Source organism: Hyla sarda, chromosome 1 (genome assembly GCF_029499605.1).
Source record: "Hyla sarda isolate aHylSar1 chromosome 1, aHylSar1.hap1, whole genome shotgun sequence".
NCBI classification, from domain to species: Eukaryota; Metazoa; Chordata; class Amphibia; order Anura; family Hylidae; genus Hyla; species Hyla sarda.
The window spans coordinates 591637435-591658737 of NC_079189.1; the positions used below are offsets into that span (position 1 = coordinate 591637435).

The following is a 21303-nucleotide window of genomic DNA, read 5'->3' on the forward strand; positions in this document are numbered from 1 at the left end:
ATGCTACTGATGGTACTGGATAACCTACTGGGCATTTTTTATGACCTTTACAGAGGTCATACTATGTTATTTCTCTCAACTGGAGCCAACTTTTACTCTTTTACTCTTGAGAAGAAAGGTACTACTGGGAAAGAGGGATGTGCGGATAGCATTTTTTTCAAGATCTAGTATGAGTACCCATACTTTTTTTTTTTAAGTACTCACTGTAACCAATTACCATTACTTTTTTTTAAATGTCATGTGATACTTATACTTACCCCTGCAACCTTTGTCCTCTGCTATGGTGCAGGCCTAAAGCTGTAGCCTACATCGGGAGCGCTTGCTGGAGGGGGGATCCGAGACAAGTGTCCTGCAGCTAGCGTGCGGATTAGAGAGTGGGCGGCTCCGACACCTGTCCGAACCGGCCACTTTTTAACCCATTTCCTTCTTCCCTTTTAATATTCATAACGTTTTCAATTTTCCACGTACAGACCCATACGAGGCTTGTTTTTTGCGCCACTAATTGTACTTATAATCATAAATTTCCGTTTCTATGCCGCTGCATTTTATGGCAAGAATTACACATTATCTTTATTTTGTAGGTCCATATGATTACAATGATACCCAATTTATATACAGTAGGTTTTATTTTATTACTTTAAAAAAAATTATACTGGTGAGTGCCTTTGTCATCTTTGCATTCTTGGACTGTATACATATGTTCACGTCTCTCCACAAATGAGCACCGCCATTTCATATACTGTGTGCGACTACGTTCACCACAACATACCTCTCTGAAAGACTGTCTTTATGGTAGTTCAGCAGTGCCTGCACTTTCCAAATCTCCCAGCTTGGCATTTATTTGTTTAGTTTTCTGTATATGAGGGCTCATTTTATTGCACTGTGTTCGGTAGTTTTTATCGGTGCTATTTTTGTTTTGATGTGACTTTTTGATCTCTCGATAAAACATTTTATGGTATTTGACATGACCAAAAATACGCAATTCTGGATTTCTTTTTTTTTTTTTACGTAACGCCTCTGACCGTGCGGTTTAATTAAAGTTGTACTTTTATAGTTCAGACAAAAAAAAAAAAACTGCCCCAGAAAGGGACAGACGGGACGGAATACAATGTAAACCTAGCTTAGGCCTTACTGGAAGGACACCCCACGAGAAGAATCCGAACCTAGGAGCCGGCTTTTAACTGCTTAGTAAGGGGTCTGAAAAAGAATAAAGAAATTAAAGCGGTACTCCGGTGAAAACCTTTATTTTTTGTAAATCAACTGGTGCCAGAAAGTTAAACAGATTTGTAAATTACTTCTATTAAAAAATCTTAATCCTTCCAGTACTTATTAGCTGCTGAATACTACAGAGGAAAATATTTTGCTCTGACACCTCTGTCCATTTTAGGAACTGTCCAGAGAAGCATATGTTTGCTATGGGGATTTTCTCCTACTCTGGACAATTCCTAAAATGGACAGAAATCTCAGCAGAGAGTTCTGTGTTTCAAAAAGAAAAGAATTTCCTCTGTAGCTAATAAGTACTGGAAGGATTAAGATTTATTAATAGAAGTAATTTACAAATCTGTTTAATTTTCTTGCACCACTTGATTAAAAAAAAAAAAAAAAAATAAGGTTTCCACCGGAGTACTCCATAATGCCAGAGGGTCTGTTCGGTGTCTCCATTGTCATTTATGTCACAAAAATTTTAAACATACCACATTCTTCTTCCCGTCAAAATGATGGATACCGCACCAGATGATGAACGCACCGCATTGCCAAGTCAATGGCTTCAGTGGTAAAGGAAACCCATAAAGGTGGTGTGAACAGAGCCTTGGTGCAATATTTTCTCCAAGGTGTTTATAGGATACTGGTAAATCTGAAGAAAATTATTATTACAAGGTGCCAACTCAAATGTATCACCTAGATTTTCTTTCTACTGATCAGAACCAGATACTGAAACATTTTTTTCCTAATCTATTTTCTGATTATAATTTTTTTTTACATTTATTTTCATTTTTTTGTACATTATTATGGGGGCAGCCAACTTGCCTGGGCTGTTTTAACAGCATTCAGTATTCTACTTTACAACAAGGCCCATGGGCATGGACACAATGAACAACTCCAGACCATATTTTTCCTGTGGAAGAGGTTTGCACCTATTGGTGTTACCACCTAATGTTTGCACCTATTGGTGTTACCAATCACTGTAATGCTGTACAGGTCATTTCCAACAGCCTCCTCCTCATCATCACAGACAGAACAGGAAGTCTAAGTTTAGTTTAAAGGAAAACAGTCACCCGTTAACCCACACTAAACCCAATACACCCGATTATAGTGCGGGTGAACAGGAGACCGATGAGGGGTCTCTGACGTATATACATACCTGCAGTCGGCTGAATCTGAATAGTCATAGCTGCTGTTCTTGTGAGCGCACAGTAGGCACCAGCGCTCATGTGATCAGCACTCATGAATATTCAAATCCAGATGGCGGGCCCGCCTCCAGCACGCAATTCAGTGCAGAAGGGATCTTCATAAGGACCGGGCGCCGGACTGCAGGTATGTATATACGTCAGAGACCCCTCAGCGGTCTCCTGTTCACCTGCACTATAACCGGGTGTATTGGGTGAACGGGTGACAATTTTCCTTTAAATGGGCACACTCATTGAGACTAATTTTTGCTATTGCACTTCTTATGGTAAATAAAAAAATCTTTCTGATGTACTTTGTTTAAAAAAAAATATTACGTTTTCTATGTTTTATTTGTGTTTAAAAAAAGCTGCCCTACTTGTCCAGAGCACATTTCTCTCCATCTCTTGCACAAACTTTGGACTCCTGTTGGCCTGGCAGAAATCCAAGCTCAGGAAATGCTAAGGGGGTGTGTGTGCAGCCTTAGCCAATCATAGCTCATCTCACACTGAACTTATCTGGGCTGTGTGTAGCAGGAGGAAGTTCTCCCCTGTATGGCTTCAGATGATGTCACTGTTTATACTCCTTTGGTAACATTTACTAAAAAATAGTAGAGCCTCAAATGGGAAGACATGTGGTTGCTAGCCAACATGACAATCTGCAGAATAAATAATTGAACATAGATCCTACTAAGGAATTGTCCCTAAACGGTGGCTCTCCAGCTGCTGCAACACTACAATTCCCATGGGCTGTCTGGGCATGATGGCAGTTGTAGTTCTACAACAGCTAAAGTGCCAAAGATTGGGGAACACTGTACTAAGGTATAATATAAACCACATAAAGCCATCAGCACTGAGAAACCAAAAAACAAATGGGCAGTAAATGCAAGAAACTCCACAGAATCCATCAAGTTAGAAACCAAGATCTTTTTAGCTCCAGGCCACAATTATAACTATTGACCCAAACCCTTAGCTGGCAGTGAACTGAGGGTTAAACATGGAAATTGTGCCCTACCTCTGAATAGAGCTTTCAAGATCTGCCATGTACAGTATATCGAATTACTCCTCATGAAATCCCACAAATATGTAAAGGGTTAATAAAAACAATGGCACTGTGTCGATTTCACACAGTAACAATAGCATTAGAAAAAAAAATAATTTCATAGACGGTCAAGGTCACATCTACTGTTTGCGCAGAGACTTTTCTACCCCCCTTTTGACAAGCCTAAGCTAATGGAATATAAGCAAATAGCTGTCCGGGCGCAGGCGGATTGTCTCCACTGCATTGTGACACACAGAACGTCATGATAGGGAGCGGACACAGCTACAGCTCAGAAGATGGGATTTATTTGGATTATGAGTCTCCAGAGCAGATGATGTTCTATATCTTGTCCATTAAAGGGGTACTCCTTCAGAAAACTTCTTATCCGCTATCCAAAGGATAGGGGATAAAATGCCAAATCGTGGGGGTCTCACCACTGGGGACCCCTGCGATCCTCACTGCGGCACCCCAGTCTGCCAGTGCACGGAACAAACTCTGCTCAGTGCCGGATGACTGGAGACCACAGCCGCCACACCCCCTCCATTCATGTCTATGGGAGGGGGCGTGACGGCTACGTACTAGCTGCCAGGTCCCCTCTAATAGACGTGAATGGAGGGGACGTGGCGTGACGTCACAAACATGCTAGCTGTAAGCTTCCGTGTTCCAGACGCCGCCACTGCCAGCCCTTTGGATAGGGAATAAGATGTTTTCCGGCAGAGTACCCCATTAATAGGACATATCTTTTTTATATTTAGATCTGTACAGAGTGCTACAACAGTGGTGCTCGCAGGCATTGAACTATAAAAATATGGCTGCTTTCTCTTAAAAAAAAAAAAAAAGAGCACCATACTTGTCTGCAGGTTCTGTCTGGTATTGCAGTTCTTTCACGTTCTGTGTAGTGGAGCTGAGATGTATTACCAGACACAACCTGTAGGCATGTACTGCTCTGTTTCTGCCAAAAAAGAAGCAATGTTTTTCTAATCCTGCACCAATGTTCATACGCTCTATTAGGGTATATGGAAATCATATGACTATTAGGCCTTTCATCAACAGTGGGGCAAAAAAGTATTTAGTCAGCCACCAATTGTGCAAGTTCTCCCACTTAAAAAGATGAGAGAGGCCTGTAATTTTCATCATAGGTATACCTCAACTATGACAGACATAATGAGAAAAAAAACTTGCAAATTATGGTGGAAAATAAGTATTTGGTCAATAACAAAAGTTTATTTCAAAATTTTGTTATATACCCTTTGTTGGCAAGGTCAAACATTTTCTATAAGTATTCATAAGGTTTTCGCACACTGTTGCTGGTATTTTGGCCCATTACTCCATGCAGATCTCCTCTAGAGCAGTGATGTATTGGAGCTGTCACTGGGCAACATGGACTTTCAACTCCCTCCAAAGGTTTTCTATGGGGTTGAGATCTGGAGACTGGCTAGGCCACTCCAGGACCTTGAAATGCTTCTTACGAAGCTTCTCCTTTGTTGCCCGGGCGGTGTCTTTAGGATCATTGTCATGCTGAAAGACCCTGCCATGTTTCATCTTCAATACCCTTGCAGATAGGAGGAGGTTTTCACTCAAAATCTCATGATACATGGCCCCATTCATTCTTTCCTTTACACTGATCAATCGTCCTGGTCCCTTTGCTGAAAAACAGCCCCAAAGCATGATGTTTCCACCCCCATGCTTCAAAGTAGGTATGGTGTTCTTTGGATGCAACTCAGCATTCTTCTTTAAACACGACGAGTTGAGTTTTTACCAAAAAGTTCTACTTTGGTTTTATCTGACCATATGACATTCTCCCAATCCTCTTCTGGATCATGCAATTGATCTCTAGCAAACTTCAGACAGGTCCGGACATGTACTTGCTTAAGCAGGGGGACACGTCTGGCACTGCATGATTTGAGTCCCTGGCAGTGTAGTGTGTTACTGATGGTAGCCTTTGTTACTTTGGTCCCAGCTCTCTGCATGTCATTCACTAGGTCCCCCCGTGTGGTTCTGGGATTTTTGCTCCTGTTCTTGTGATCATTTTGACACCACGGGGAGATCTTGTGTGGAGCCCCAGATCGAGAGAGATTTTCAGTGGTCTTGTATGTCTTCCATTTTCTAATAATTGCTTCCACAGTTGCTGCTTGCCTATTTAAGATTCAGTCTTCCCAGCTTGGTGCAGGTCTATAATTTTGTTTCTGGTGTCCTTCAATAGCACATTGGTCTTGGCCATAGTGGAGTTTGGAGTGTGACTGAGGTTGTGGACAGGTGTCTTTTATACTCATAAATTCAAACACGTGCCATTAATACAGGTAACGAGTGGAAGACAGAGGAGACTCTTAAAGAAGAAGTTACAGGTCTGTGAGAGCCAGAAATCTTGCTTGTTTGTAGGTGACCATATACTTATTTTCCACCATAATTTGCAAATAAATTCTTTACAACTCAGACAATGTGATTTTATGGATTGTTTTCTGTCTCATTATGTCTCTCATAGTTGAGGTATACCTATGATAAAAATTACAGGCCTCTCTCATCTTTTTAAGTGTGAGAACTTGCAGAATTGGTGGCTGACTAAATACTTTTTTGCCCCACTGTATGTGCCAGAGCAAAGACCTTCTCTGTAATACTGACTAGTGGACCCAACATGTCCAGGTGTTATACTCCTAATTAATCTGAATGGTCAGCATGTATTGCTACATTTGTCCTGTAGAGGTCACTACAGAGGAAATGTGTGGCTGGCTGGAGCCTCGCTTGGTGAGAATCTTGTGTATTTTAAATTTTTTTATTAAAGGAGTACTGTAGTAAAAAAACAAATAATCCACTATCCAAAGCATCTCCTGTACGGGGCCCCAGAAGTCCACAGGAAGCGTCCGTGCAACCTCCACACGAAGAGGTGGCTGACATGCTTCCTCCATGTATCCCATAGAGAAACATGGAGTGGGCGTGTTGGCCACAACTTCTTGCGGGTGTCGGCACGCCTGCCTCCTGCTGACTGGGCCCTGTACAGGAGATTGTGGAGGGGGGGTCCCAGTGGTTGGAGCCCCCGTGATCTATAACTATCCTTTGGAAAGGGGATAAGTTTTTTTCCACTACAGTACTCCTTTAAAGGAATAGTGCAGTGAAATATAACATGCCCTATCCAAAGGATAGGGGAGAAGTTATAGATCGCGGGGGGGTCTTACCGTTGGGACCCCCACGAGTTCCTGAACGGGGCCCCGGGAGTCTGCCGGAAGTGGCCGCTCTGACCCCCGCAGGAAGCTGCGTCCGAAACGCCCTCTCCATGTATCTCTATGGCATACATGGAGAGAGTGTATGCTGGCCACCTCTCCATGCGGGGGCCGGCACGCCACCTTCCACCTTCCAGCAGACTACCAGGCCCCGTTCAGGAGATCGTGGGGTTCCCAGCGGTCAGACCCCCCCCCCCCGCACGATCTATAACTTATCCCCTATCCTTTGCATAGGGAATAAGCTATATTTCACTACCTTTAACTCTACCATGTGGAATCAATAAGGTTATATTTTGATAGTTTGGACCTCACAGAAAACTAAATTTTTTTTTTTTTATTATTATTTTTTGCGGAACCTATTGCACTTTGTAATTTCACATTTAATTTTTCCATAAAATTGGCTGTAAAAAAAACTGTAAAAAAATATTTGTAAGGAGTAATTGAAAAATAAAAAAAATTATGGAAATTAAAGTGTGTGTGTGTGTGTGGGGGGGGGGGGGGTTCTTCATTGTTTGGTAACATTTGCATGTTATGTGTATTCCTCAGATTGGTACAATTACAAAAATACTCATTTTGTATTGTTTCTGTCATGTGTTATTGCTTTCAAAAATGTAAAGACTTTTTAGAAAAATGTGTTACAATTCGACCCCTACAACTGGATTTGTTAATCTGTCTACTAAAGTATATGGCGGTTAATTTTTGCAACATATTCTGTATTTTTTATTGGTACCATTTTGGCATTGATCAGTCTTTTCATTTTTTTATGTGATGTGGCCAGAAAACCCTAATACTGCCATTTGGTATTTTTGTTTAAGCTATGCACTTAATTATTAACATTATATTTTTTAGAGGCGACAGGGGAATTCTCAGTGATCTATGCCATCTACACTATACTGGTAGCGCCTGCCACAGGCTATCAATAGAATATTCCCAAGCAGCTACATAGGCCTAACAGAAGCCTCAGGCTGCCAGGACAATATATCGCCTCCCTGTCATTGTGCTGCACCCATCTAAATGGCTGTTTAGATGTTGCTGCTTGCTTTGAAAGCGGCATCCAAAGAGCTGATCACTGTACGTTGGCTATCAAGTGGTCCTGTGTCAACAAGTAGTTTAAGAATGGGAAAATTTACATTTTTAAAAACATTTTAGTCTGTTTTTATTTGCACAAATATTTCAACTGCTTATACTGTACAATGCAATACAACTGTATAATATATTTATAAAAGCAATCTACTAGCACTGTCTGCCTATGCTGGGCTGTAATAGCAGATCTGAAAATTGCATTGCAGGGGTGCCAAATGGAGTTCTGGCAGGGCTATTAACCACAGCATTTAGTAGGTTACACTGTTGAGGTTGGACTGCTGGCAGCTGCAGGGGTGTCGGCTGTAATATAAAACTGCTACCCGCCACATATAGAGCAGGCTCAGCCCCTGAACAGCTCCATAGGTTCTCACTGAATTGATAGCTTCTTCTATGTTCTAATGCGGGAAGGACTTTAACTAATGTACAATTCCTTTAAAGGGAACTTGTCATTTTGCATATGTTTATCTATCTGTGAGTACCATGTTATAAAGTAGGAGGAGCTGAGCAGAGACCAGATTTCTTGTAATGGCTTTTTCATTTCAGCATTTATTGTGCATTCTAGAGATGAGCAAACTTACAGTAAATTTGATTCGTCATGAACTTCTCGGCTCGGCAGTTGATGACTTTTCCTGCATAAATGAGTTCAGCTTTCCGGTGCTCCGGTGGGCTGGAAAAGGTGGATACAGTCCTAGATAAGAGTCTCCTAGGACTGTATCCACCTTTTCCAGCCCACGGTAGCACCTGAAAGCTGAACTAATTTATGCAGGAAAAGTCAGCAACTGCCGAGCCGAGAAGTTCGTGACGAATCGAATTTACTGTAAGTTCGCTCATCTCTAGTGCATTCCTTTAGAAACACTCAAAGAGGTTTCACTGTAGTTTTGTGGGACAAGATTTACCAGATCTTGTCATATATGATTCTGAGCTTCACAGTCCAGTGGGTGGTCCTATCCATTAAAGAGTACCTGTCACCAAATAAACTTTTCAAACTAACTCAGGCTATGTTTTCTAACTACTCATAACACCCCTCCCAAGCTTAAAAAAAATGTCAGCGCTATAAAAAGCTCTATATCTTCTTGTTCTTCTTGTTCACATAGTGCAATCTCCCAGCAGGAGAAAGTGGGCATTTCCCAGCAGGCATGACATCACTGAAGCCTGCTGGGGGACCACTTCCGCCCTCACATAATTGCAGTGCTGTGATGCATAGAAGACCTCAGGCTCTGTGCAGCTTTCAGTCGGTGCAGCTGTCAATCAAGCCCAGTGCAGAGAAACACCTCCTGAGTATGGTCTCCTGCCTGGCCGGTAGGAGACCAAACTGACTGTATTAATTGTGGCAGTGACCAGAACAGAGCCACCTAGAGGCCGTTATTTCTATTACATTTTAAACATATTTATGTTGATAATTTTAAAAGCAAGTGAAAGTGTCTGCTAATTTCACACTTACTCTTTAACTGCTAGCTATCTCTATATTCACATTGACAAAGGAAGGCTGTAGCTCACTGATTAGGACCACCCATTGGACTCCTAAGCTAAGAAAGAGCAACAGTATACTTAATCTTTTTCAAATCTTTGACAAAACGGTTTATAAATCTACTCAGGTCCTCCTATTCTATAACATGAGGCCTGTAGATTGGACATCATATACAATGTATCAGGTTCCTTTTAAATATACATAAGTTCTTCTCTTCTTACAGTTTGAATGACAAAGACTGCAGAAATGTCCTCCTCAGACTTTTTTTACAGTCAGAAGTTTGTAATAATTATAATCATAATAATAATACTTAGTGACGATCACTGTAGCCGATGCTCCTGTATTCCAGGACAGAACATTCCTCTGAGCCGCAGGCTCATTACTCAATGTGGCGGGGTGGGGGGTGTTGTGGGATTGTAGAGATGATGTCTATTTCATCTCATCAGCCGAGACAAACTGAAGAGCATTACTGCTCCTAGATAATATATAACACATGGAAACTATTCGCTGGGCCAAAAATATCTGAAATCCAACATACTGCAGTCCTGTAACAATGGAAGAAAAGAGGATCCATCAGAATGTGCAGGGGGTCACGTGCGTCACCATATGGATTATACAGGAGAGGAATCAATGAGAACTCGGCAGGACAGCAATGGTGGAGGGGAGAATATCCAAGAAAACGCATTATGATCCTGTGATGTTTTGCAGCTGCTGTCAGTCTCTACATCTATGGGACAGTTTCTTGTCACATGTCTCATGCGATTTGTATGTGTATTTTTGCTGTTCTACAATATTTGCAGCAATTTCCTAACAGATGCCCAAGAAAAATTGAGTCTTTTTCCCCGCTAAAAATGGTGAGAAAAATCTGCACTAAATCCGGCACAACAATTAGCATGCAGCTGCATATCTAAAAATCGGCAACAAAGGTCAACTTCTGGACACACTTTGTCGCGCTGAGTGTGGTTGAAATTTTGGAAGTCGTATCCACTTTTGCTGCAACTCGAAAAGCTTTTCACAATAAATTTGCCACCTTTTTCCAAATGTTTAAGGGGTATTCCAGCCATAAACATCGTATCCCCTATCCAAAGTCATTCTCTGCCAAGCTGCTGCTCTAGTCTCAGAAACCTTGGTGTTTCCGGGACTGGAGATATGAAGTTACGCCACGCCCCCTCCACTCATGTCTATGGAAGGGGGGGTGAAGGGGCCTTTCTGGTTGTAAATGTCACAATTTGTTCTATTTAAATGTGTTCATGTATGAAATTGTATTTCTTTTTTCATAGAAATCATGGCTTTAAAAAAATAAAATAAAAAACACCACTTGGGGTCCACATACCATCCAGAACATAATCCTTTGTATCATCTTTGCCCTAGCTGAAGCACAGGCTTGGACAGTAAGTCAGGGCGGCATTGGCACTCCTCTGTGCTCTCGCCTGTCCTATCAGACTCCCAATTACAGAGCAGCCTGCAGTGATTGGATGAAGAGACCCAGCACAGCAGACTCAGGGAGGAAGAGGAGTCATGCAGAGTGAGGAATACCTTTCAAAGCACAGAATGACAAACCAAATGTATTTGTGAGAGAAATATAGGTGCTAGACACATAACATATATAAGATCGGGATAAGGTAATGAGTAACATAACATTCTGGAGTTTTTTTGTGGGACATGATAGGTAGTTTTTAAGCATGAATAGGTATAAGGGATCGGTCTAAGGCTACCCTTCATTTAAGATAGGGCCAGGGACTACAGATAGTATTTAGAATAATGGACAGACTAGATGGACCAAATGGTTCTTATCTGCCGACACATTCTGTTTCTATTACAGAATGTAGACATGTGAATGAGGCCCATTGCTCAATCTGTGCAAATTTCTAATATATCTTGTTCTTTACCTTCTCAATATTTTTAACATCTATGATTGCAGTGAATACAAATTTTGTCCAAATTCCTAATCTTCATAATTGAGGATTTGTTACAATGTATCATTGCAGACAATCCCCTGTGAGTAAATAACACTGGCAGCACAAACCTGTCTCCTTTCCTGAAACCCAGGCTAAGTCAGTCAGTCACTCTCACCTCCACTGATACAAACCCTCTGCACAGAAGGGAGATTTGCGCTGCTTCATAGGGTTTCCTTACACTAATACACAGAAACAATTACATGTTTGTAGCCTCAAGAATTTTCCTATTCACTAATAGAAAACAAAGATAATGAAAATAAAAAATACTACAACATATAGAAACGATATTAGAAAAGTTACATGATTTCTTATTATAACAGATGCCACCTTAAAAAGTCAAGAGACCCCCTACACGTCCCCATTTTACAGATGACTCCACACATCAGCAATGCGGTCACACAGCGTATTCATTTACTATGTCAGTGAATTGCAAACATGATGACACGTTCAAGGTTTTAGCTCGAGATTTCCATTCCAAGGTGACTTTGACATTGAAGATCGGTTTGTCCTTTCAATGCAAGAAATATTTGTGAAACGAGAGACTTCGGCTTAGTGCACAAACCATTTTGGGAACCTGATGCAGCCTGTAAATAAGGATGCAATATGGTGTCAGTGATTCACCCGGTTATTACCCCCCAGAGCAGTCTTGAAACCTGCGCCGAGGATGGTATGTGGACGCGCGCCTTGATGCTATTACATGTCTGCACATTAGGTGCTCAAGTGACTCCTGAAGATTACTGCAGAGCCGAACCGAGAAATGCGCCGCTTCAAAGATGAGAGCCCATTGAGGGTTAGATAAGGAACCTCCTCCACTACATATCCCAGGGTGCACTACAACTGCCAACATACCCAGCACCGTGCTGTTACCTAATATTAGACACAGTGCATGTAAATACGTCAAGGTTTTTGTTTTCCCCCATTGGCATGTCAAGCCGGGGAGCAGAGGTTAGAATACAAGATGGAATGACTGCGATGAGGCATCAAGCAGGGCTCAACCTCACTTGGCAGGACATTTTAGAAGCGGCTAACAAGTGGCAGATCATCAAAGCGAGAAGCTCCGACATGCACCTTCCACTCATTCGTGTATGTACATTCCTCCTGGCCTGGCAAGAGTCCATGTCCCAAAAAACGGATTACATTTCAGGGAAAGGAAGTGAAGGGAAATAGCAGGCGAGGTTTTCACAAGCAGCTAAATATGGAATACATGTTGAAAAGCTCCACTTTCTGAAGGATACTCAGCCGATAAGGGGACGGGCATGGAGCATGGCGCTGACATCAGGTCTGCGGATGCTGCTAAATAAGCAAATCATAGACAAACCTACTAAACAGTATGAAAGGTTCACAAAATATACATTACATAGGATTGACAGGTCATATCATCTCCTAGTAAATTATACATTTATAAGGGGGGGTGACCCAATCAGGATCATCATCAGCGGTTACAAAAGTGCCTTGGCATGCCACTGAATTACATGGAAAGCTCAATGAATTCTATGACAATGATGTAATACTTCTGTTCACCAGTAAAGGCACTGCAGGGAAACCGAGCACTAGATCAGTGATTCCCAACTTGGGTGCCGCAGCACAATGGGGTGCCGTTAGAACTCGCCAGAGGTGTCACGGCAGTCTGGTGGGGAAGATGGCCACTGGATGCACTAGGACGCCTCTGGCTTAGCATCACAGGTGTCCTAGCACATCCTTGGCTTATACGTCTCTAGGCCATAGGTAGCATTGCCTCCACCAGGACATGCACAATAAGTGATGTCATTGAGTACACCCCGAAAATAGGGACACTGCAGCCACTAGTGGCTGCAGGAAGAAGCTACCTGCGGCCTAGAAGTAAGAAAGACTGTGGTGACTTCAAGAAGCTGAGAAGTCCAGTATGTTTTTTATTTTTTAACTTTAGGGGGGTTCTACCTACAGAGGGCAACTGGTGATGATGGGGATTAAACAGTCAAGGGGTGTGAATGTTTTACTTAATGCCTAATACACACCCCCTGACTGTATAATCCTGCCCATCACTACCATTATTCAAATTAAGTTCACGCCCATCTGACCGATTCCTGAATTGTCAGACAAACTCTAAACCCTCATATCTCAGGAACAGAAGGGCGTATTAAGTATCTGTAAACAGTAGTTTGATCAGGGCACCCTCATTTTTGGGGGATTGTCCACAGGTCCTAATTAATTTGGGGGGGGGGGATGCAAACTACCCTAAAGAGGGGCCTACTTATATTATAAACACATATTTGGAACAGGATTTTGCAGACTTTTCGATGTGGACTTTGTGTTGCAGCATATCCTCATTGAGTAAACATTACACTTATAATGTTACAGCTGACTGACACAGACCTGCTCAATGATGCCTACCATGATAGTTAAAATTTCTCAGCAAGAATACAATACTAGGAAGGATTTATAGAATGCTTTACTCATCCCTATACCAGTATAGCCACTAGCATTATCACCCAACTTTCCTAAAGTCCCGAATAACAAAACAAGATCGAAACAAGGTTGGTGATCTTTGATAAACACCATGTTGGAGGGCAGGCATATAACAAAACTAGAACTTCGTAATATAGTTAAAAAAGCAAAAAATTATATAAGAGCTCTGCATTTACTGGGAGTAGTCCGGTCCGGCTGTAAATCTGCAAAACTAATATCCTTGAAAGCATAAAGTACTACAATGTACAAGGAAGTGTAGTGCAATGCAGCGGGTCGATAGAGTGCTACGAGCGCTCCCATTATGATTGATCAATGAGGAATGGACATGGACTGACAGTCCTCGATGGCGAGCTCTTCAATTTACATGTAAGTGGAGGGCCCCCCTCCCCATCCATTTGCTAATAGACATAGCGAGGTCTGATATGATGCCGACACATCAAGTGCGAACAGCAATAACAGGAGGCGACAGTCAAGGTCAGATGGAAGCGTGTACAGCACATAGTCCACATTCTCCAGTCTATCCTGGTATATGTGAGACCTTCACTTAAACTCCTGTCAGGCTTTCTGGGTGAGATTTACTGTTTACAAAGGTGACAGAATTCAGCACAAATTGTAGCAATATAATAAAAAGTGTAATATGTGGTATAAGCCAAATCTAGTAAATATGTATGGCACCTTTTGGACCTTCCTTTTCCTTTTCTTATAAAAAGAATCTTTACGCAAGGTAGAAGGCGGTATAAGGGAGATAAAAAAAAATGGCAGATGGATTATAATACCCAATAAACCACATATATGCCGCCACTGCCAGAGAGATTTTACTAATACTGGAAATGACCTATTAAATCACTACGACACCTAAAGATGCAGAAGCGAATTGGTGGCCTTGGTGATCACTTCAGTTGCCATCTGGGGACCTATTTTATTAGATAGGAGCATCCGAAATATTTATATTTGTTTTTAGTTTTTTTTAGTATTTTGAGTATAAAGTGCAGAATAGGCTATTATTAGTAGTGATGAGCGGCAGGGGCCATATTCGAATTCGCGATATTTCATGAATATATGGACGAATATTCGTACTATGTTCACGAAATTCGCATATTCGCTATATCCCTTCCCTTTTTTTTCCAATGCGAAAGTTTGTAATGAAATCTGCATAGTGCGCATGTGCAATTATATCTTTCATCTTTCACCTAAAAGAAGGGAGGAATCCGTGTCCAGTTTGGAAGTGCCGATATTCGCATAAATTCGCATTTGTCATTACGAATATATGTCACTATATTCTAAATATTCGCGAAAATCGCGAAGTGCCGATATTCACAGTAAAAATTTGTATTTCGAATATTCGCGCTCAACACTAATTATAAGAACATTATGAAACCATTTTCATAACAATTGGATTTCTAATGCTGCCTATATTTCCCATGATGCCTCTGGCTTTGCAGAGAGAGGGTATTAGGGTCTACTCATTGAAGTTTAGCTAATAAGATCAATCTAATCAGGCTGTGGAGTCCAGCCAGGTGACACTCATAGGTGGGTTGGCGTCTGTTCATTCTGTTCATAGTAAGCTTTTAGAAGAAACTTGCCACAAGGAGAAAGTGGTTTGACCTATAAATCCTGTTCCAAATTATTATGCAAATTCTTTTTAAGTGTTCCAAAGATTAAATATTTTGTTTTTCAGTTTAACTCATGGATGGCATTGTGTCTCAGGGCTCTTTTGATCACTGAAAACAATCTTGGACACCTGTGATAATTAGATTGCCAGGTGAGCCCAATTTAAGGAAAAACTACTAAAGGTGGGTGTTCCACATTATTAAAGGGGTTCTCCGGTGCTTACACATCTTATCCCCTATGCAAAGGATATGCCGCAGGGGACGCCCATCATGCACACGGCACCCTGTTTGTAATCATCTGATTACGGGCGACCACCGGGCTATCACGCCCCCTCCCGAAGGCATGCATTGAGGGTCGGAGCGTGATGTCACACGGGGGCGGAGACGTGATGTCACACGCCGCCGGCCCGGTGGTCACCCGTAATCAGACCCGGAGTGAACATGCTCCGGGGACTGATTACAAACGGGGTGCCGCGTGCATGATCACGGGCATCCCCAGCGGCGGGACTCCCGCGATCAGGCATCTTGTCCCCTTTGGATAGGGGATAAGATGTGTAAGCACTGGAGAACCCCTTTAAGCAGACACCATTTTCAAGCAATATGGGGAAGAAAAAGGATCTCTCTGCTGCCAAAAAGAGTGAAAAAGTTCTATGCCTTGGACGAGGTATGAAAACATTAGATATCTCATCATACCTTTCAGAGATTTGTGGCTGATACAGAGAACAGACGGGTTCATGCAGATAAAGGCACATTGAGGAAGATACTGCCAGATCCATTCATCAGATCAAGAGAGCAGCTGCTAAAATACCATTACATTGCAGCAAACATATATTTAAAGCTGCTGGTCCCTCTGGAGTCCCATGGACATCAAGGTTTAGAGTCCTCCAGAGTCTTGCAACTGTGCATAGACCTTCTATCCGGCCACCACTAACCAATGCTCACAAGCAGAAACTGCTGCATTGGGTAGAAATATACATGAAGACTAATTTTCAAATAGTCCTGTTCACTGATGAGTGCCGTGCAACCCTGGATGGTCCAGATGGATGGAGTAGTGGATGGTTAGTGGACGGCCACCCTATTCCAACAAGACTGTGACATCAGCAAGGCGGGGGAGGAGTCATACTTTGGGCCGGAATCATGGTAAGAAAGCTGGTCGGCCCCTTTAGGGTCCGCAAAGGTGTAAAGATGACCTCTGCAAAGTATGTGGAGTTTCTGACTGACCACTTTCCTCCCTGGTACAGAAGGAAGAACTATGCTTTCCGTAATAAAATCATCTTCATGAATGACAATGCACCATCTCATGCTGCAAAGAATACCTTTGCATCAATGGCTGCTATGGGGATAAAAGGAGAGAAAGTCATGGTGTGACCTCCATCCTCTCCGGACCTCAATCCAATTGAGAACCTTTGGAGCATCCTCAAGCAAAAGATATATGAGGGTGGGAGGCAGTTTACATCCAAACGGCAGCTCTGGGAGGCTATTCTGACATCTCGCAGAAACTGTCCAAAAACTCACAAGTTCAATGGACGCAAGACTTGTGAAGCTGCTATCAAATAAGGGGTCTTATGTTAAAATGTAACGTGACCTGTTAAAATGTTTAAAAAGTTAAAACGTTGTTAAAAGTTTGATTGAAATAGCTTGTGATTTCAGTAAATATGCTGCAAACACAACAAATGACAATTTTCAGTTCTTTACAACCTATAAAGTGTTTTGAAACATACTGTGCTTAATAATTTGGAACAGTGCATTTTAAGCTTTTTATGTAAAAAAAAAAAAAAACTACTGTTATCAGGAGGTTTGTTTAATAAAATTTGAATTGTACTCTTATAAGTTGATAACGAGAATTATGCTGACATCAATTATTTAGGAAAAAGAGAAAAACATCAATTATTTAGGTATATGAGAAAAATATAATTTGCATAATAATTTGGAACAGGGTGTAATCACAATTAAGCTGTTTTATAAAAGATTTTAAGGTTTTTGAGGTGACACATTGCGTTTTGGTCATGTTTTTGCGGCTTTTCCCAAAATTGCAGCAAAAATATGTTTTTACTGAGATTTGCACAATTTTGGCAAAATAGCACATTTTTTATCACAATTTCAGGAAAATCACAAACAAAAATGCTGGCACAAAGGCAATGCCTCAGGGAGGTATATGACAAATATGCAACCTGATCCCATTGAGATAGCAGTTGTATACAGATAGAGCTGAAGTGGAGGTGTATAACTACTACATATCTTGATGCCTAGAGATAGCAGCAACAGTATATAGCAACAGTTGGCTCTTGCACCCCACCCACCTCTATTAGGTGTATATAAGGTGTATACAATAGTCTATACAATAGTTTGGAATCAATAGTGCTGGCCAACTTATTCTGGTTGTATTACACATACGGGGGAGTGGCTACCTCCATCTTGGCTCCTGCACCCCACCCACCTCTATTAGGTGTATATAAGGTGCCTTGGATGTTTCAGACCTTGCATGCCTGCTGTACTGTTCACACAGAGGCATATACACAGTGTACGGTCCGTCCCAGGATGAGGTCACCTTACCGTGGTGGGACGGTCCACACTATTTGGCCGCCAAATTTGCAAGCTAAGTACCTCATAATTTCATATTTTCATTTATTGCACTACAGCTGTATAGCTTTTCATGTTCTATCTATATACTCATGTTTTATCTATATACTCATGTTTTATCTATATCTTTGTGCTAGCAGTGTGCTGCTGTATTCTCCTGTTGCTGTATATTTAGCCCAGCAGCGTGCACCTGTAAGCCAGGTCTATACAATAGTTTGGAATCAATAGTGCTGGACAACTTATTCTTTGGTTGTAGCAACAGTATACAGATAAATTGGAGGGGAGGAGTATAACTACTATTTATCCTGATCCTATATAGATAGCAGCAGTATACAGATACAGCAGGAGATAAGATGTATAACTACTATATATCCTGACCCCATAGAGATAGCTGCAGTATATAGACAGAGTTGGAGGGGAGGTGTATGACTACTATATATCCTGATTCAATAGAGATAGCTACAGTATACAGACAGAACTAGGTGGGGAGGGTTCAAAGCTGCCAGGAAGGATCTGATAGGTGATAAAATATTGCTGTAAGTCACAGGAAGCCAGCTAACCCAGGACTGACAATACGGCATGTAAAGCCATGTAATTTTCTGGTGAGCAGAGTGCTAGTCACATGACCCAACTACAGTAATGAAATGTATGGATGCAGCGGAGCAGGAATGAAACCGATGGCACTGTAGGAATAGCGGAGGTGAGTGTGCTTCTTTAATCTTGTGGAACTACAGAATGAAAAGTGCCAAGATAAACAGTGCCCCCTGAGTATATAATTGGCATTGCGCTGTGCACGCGATAAAATAAGCTGAATTATAATAACTCACCGCATCCGTGACAGCTATTTCATAAGCTTTCTTGAAATCCACCATGTCAAAGAAAAACAGCTTCCCGTTGCCTTCACCTTTTTTCACTGAAATCCCAGTTAGCAACAGTTTATCGTCAGGGCTGAAACAGCAATCTGTCCTATAGGATACAGAAAGTAAGAATGACAATAAATGAATGAATGAAAAACTCATAAACAATTATTAGTAATTCCCATGGTCCACCTATACACTCTGAAGACAACTATAATAGAAGCTGAATCTGTCCAACTATAAGGTAGGAGTCTATGAGTAGCTTAGTGGGGAGGGGCCCCACTGAAGCACTTGATCCCCTCCATTCATGTCTATGGGAGGGGGCGTGACAGCTAGTACATAGCCATCACGCCTCCTCCCATAGACATGAATGGAGAGAGCGTGACGGCAGAGGATTTTTAGAAAAAGTTTCAGGATAACTAATTTATTCATGTAAATCTCTGCTCTATTTGGGCTAAGTAGTCATGTGGGGGGGGGGGGGGGGGGGGGTGCTACTAGTCATTGACAGATTTCTCTTTGCACAGTTATACACAGATAGCTGTCAATCACTGATTAGCACCGCCCGCTTGACTACTCAGAAAAGTAGATAACTAATACAGATAAAGCAAGTCCTTACATATAAAAGTAAGAAAGATCTGCTGGGAGCTGTAATCACTGTCTATGTAGAGGACAGGAGCTTCTTCAGGGTCATGTACAGTACACACAGTGTCCTAAAAAAGTAATGGAAGCACCCTCATCAGGTGTCCAAAGGAGCAGATAACCTTGGCACAGGTAAAGAGTAGTACAGAACATGTAATAACTCCCTGTACTGTAGGGGGTGCTACCAGACACCAGTCAGTGCATACACTTCAGTAATACAGGTAAAGAGTACAGAACATGTAATACCTCCCTGTACTGTAGGGGGCACTACCAGACACCAGTCAGTGCATGCACTTCAGTAATACAGGTAAAGAGTAGTACAGAACATGCAATACCTCCCTGTACTGTAGGGGGCGCTACCAGACACCAGTCAGTGCATGCACTTCAGTAATACAGGTAAAGAGTACAGAACATGTAATACCTCCCTGTACTGTAGGGGGCGCTACCAGACAGCCAGTCAGTGCATGCATTACACTACAGTAACACAGGGGTTTTATCACTAAAATGCCCATTCTGATCGGTCAGATCTTCCAGTCATTGACATGTTTTATAGATCTGGACTGTCCAAAGCATTTTGTGTGGAGTCTGGCTTTAAATTACAATGGTGCAGAAAATACCGAAAATATTGTTACCTGAGGACATTGTAAGTTAAAGTGGTACTCCACTCTTGACATCTTATCCCCTATCCAAAGGATAGGGGATAAGATGTCTGATCGTGGGGGTCCCGCCCTGAGACCCCTGCGATCTCTGTGCAGCGCCCAACGTACATTTAGAACGCTGACTGTGGGCAGCTGGGGCATCACGAGGGGAATGGCCTTGACGTCACAACCCCCTCCGCCCACAGCCAGCGTTCTAAGTGATTGCCAAGTGCTGCACGTCATGCCCCCTCCCATAAACTTGTATTTAAGGGGGCTTGGCATGACATCATGAGGGGCGTGGTCATGACGTCACGACCCCCATCGCCTGCTGTGCTCTCTGCTGACACCTCTGTCCATTTTAGGAACTGTCCAGAGTAGGAACAAATCCCCATAGCAAACCTATCCTGCTCTGGACAGTTCCAAAGATGGACAGAGGTGTCAGCAGAGAGCACTGTGGTCAGAAAGAAAGGAAATTCAAGAAGAAAAGAACTTCCTGTAGAGCATACAGCAGCTGAGAAGTACTGGAAGGATTAAGATTTTTTAATAGAAGTAATTTACAAATCTGTTTAACTTTCTGGAACCAGTTGATTAAAAATAAATGTTTTCCAGTGGAGTACTCCTTTAAAGGATCACTGTAGTTTTAGTAGATCCGGATCAGAAATTTACATACATTGGGAAATAGCTAGGCAAACCCGAGGTCATGTGAACAGGCTTCTTAAAATTTCTCATGTCCCATGTCTTTAAAGTGTCATCTCCTGAAAAACAGATTTATTAAGAAAAAAAAAAACATTCAAGCAAATCCTGATAATAACAATAATGAGACAAGATTCAGACATTGCAAAACTTATACATGCAACACATAAAATGTGGTGCAAGAAGGCGGCCTAATCTGACAGATCACGTTTTACATGGAAGGCCGGGTTCGCAATTAGGCCACATTCTTGCACTACAGGGTGGGCCATTTATATGGATACACCTTAATAAAATGGGAATGGGTGGTGATATTAACTTCCTGTTTGTGGCACATTAGTATATGTGCGGGGGGAAACTTTTCAAGATGGGTGGTGACCATGGCGGCCATTTTGAAGTTGGCCATTTTGAATCCAACTTTTGTTTTTTCAATAGGAAGAGGGTCATGTGACACATCAAACTTATTGGGAATTTCACAAGAAAAACAATGATGTGCTTGGTTTTAACGTAACTTTATTCTTTCATGAGTTATTTACAAGTTTCTGACCACTTATAAAATGTGTTCAATGTGCTGCCCATTGTGTTGGATTGTCAATGCAACCCTCTTCTCCCACTCTTCACACACTGATAGCAACACTGCAGGAGAAATGCTAGCACAGGCTTCCAGTATCCGTATACACTGCTATATACTACT

General features: G+C 41.9%; 1 protein-coding gene across 3 annotated transcripts in view; it reads right to left on the reverse strand.

The window, feature by feature from the left end:
* The window catches only part of WDR70 (WD repeat domain 70), a 292771-nt gene that overhangs the window by 54925 nt on the left and 216543 nt on the right, over positions 1–21303 (reverse strand). For all 3 annotated transcript variants that reach the window (XM_056546328.1, XM_056546336.1, XM_056546343.1), the window contains exons 12-13: positions 20590–20674; positions 18613–18751 (exon numbers count right to left, since the gene is read on the reverse strand). In XM_056546328.1, the coding sequence (XP_056402303.1) occupies positions 18613–18751; positions 20590–20674 (224 nt within the window). The remainder of the gene's footprint in view (positions 1–18612; positions 18752–20589; positions 20675–21303) is intronic.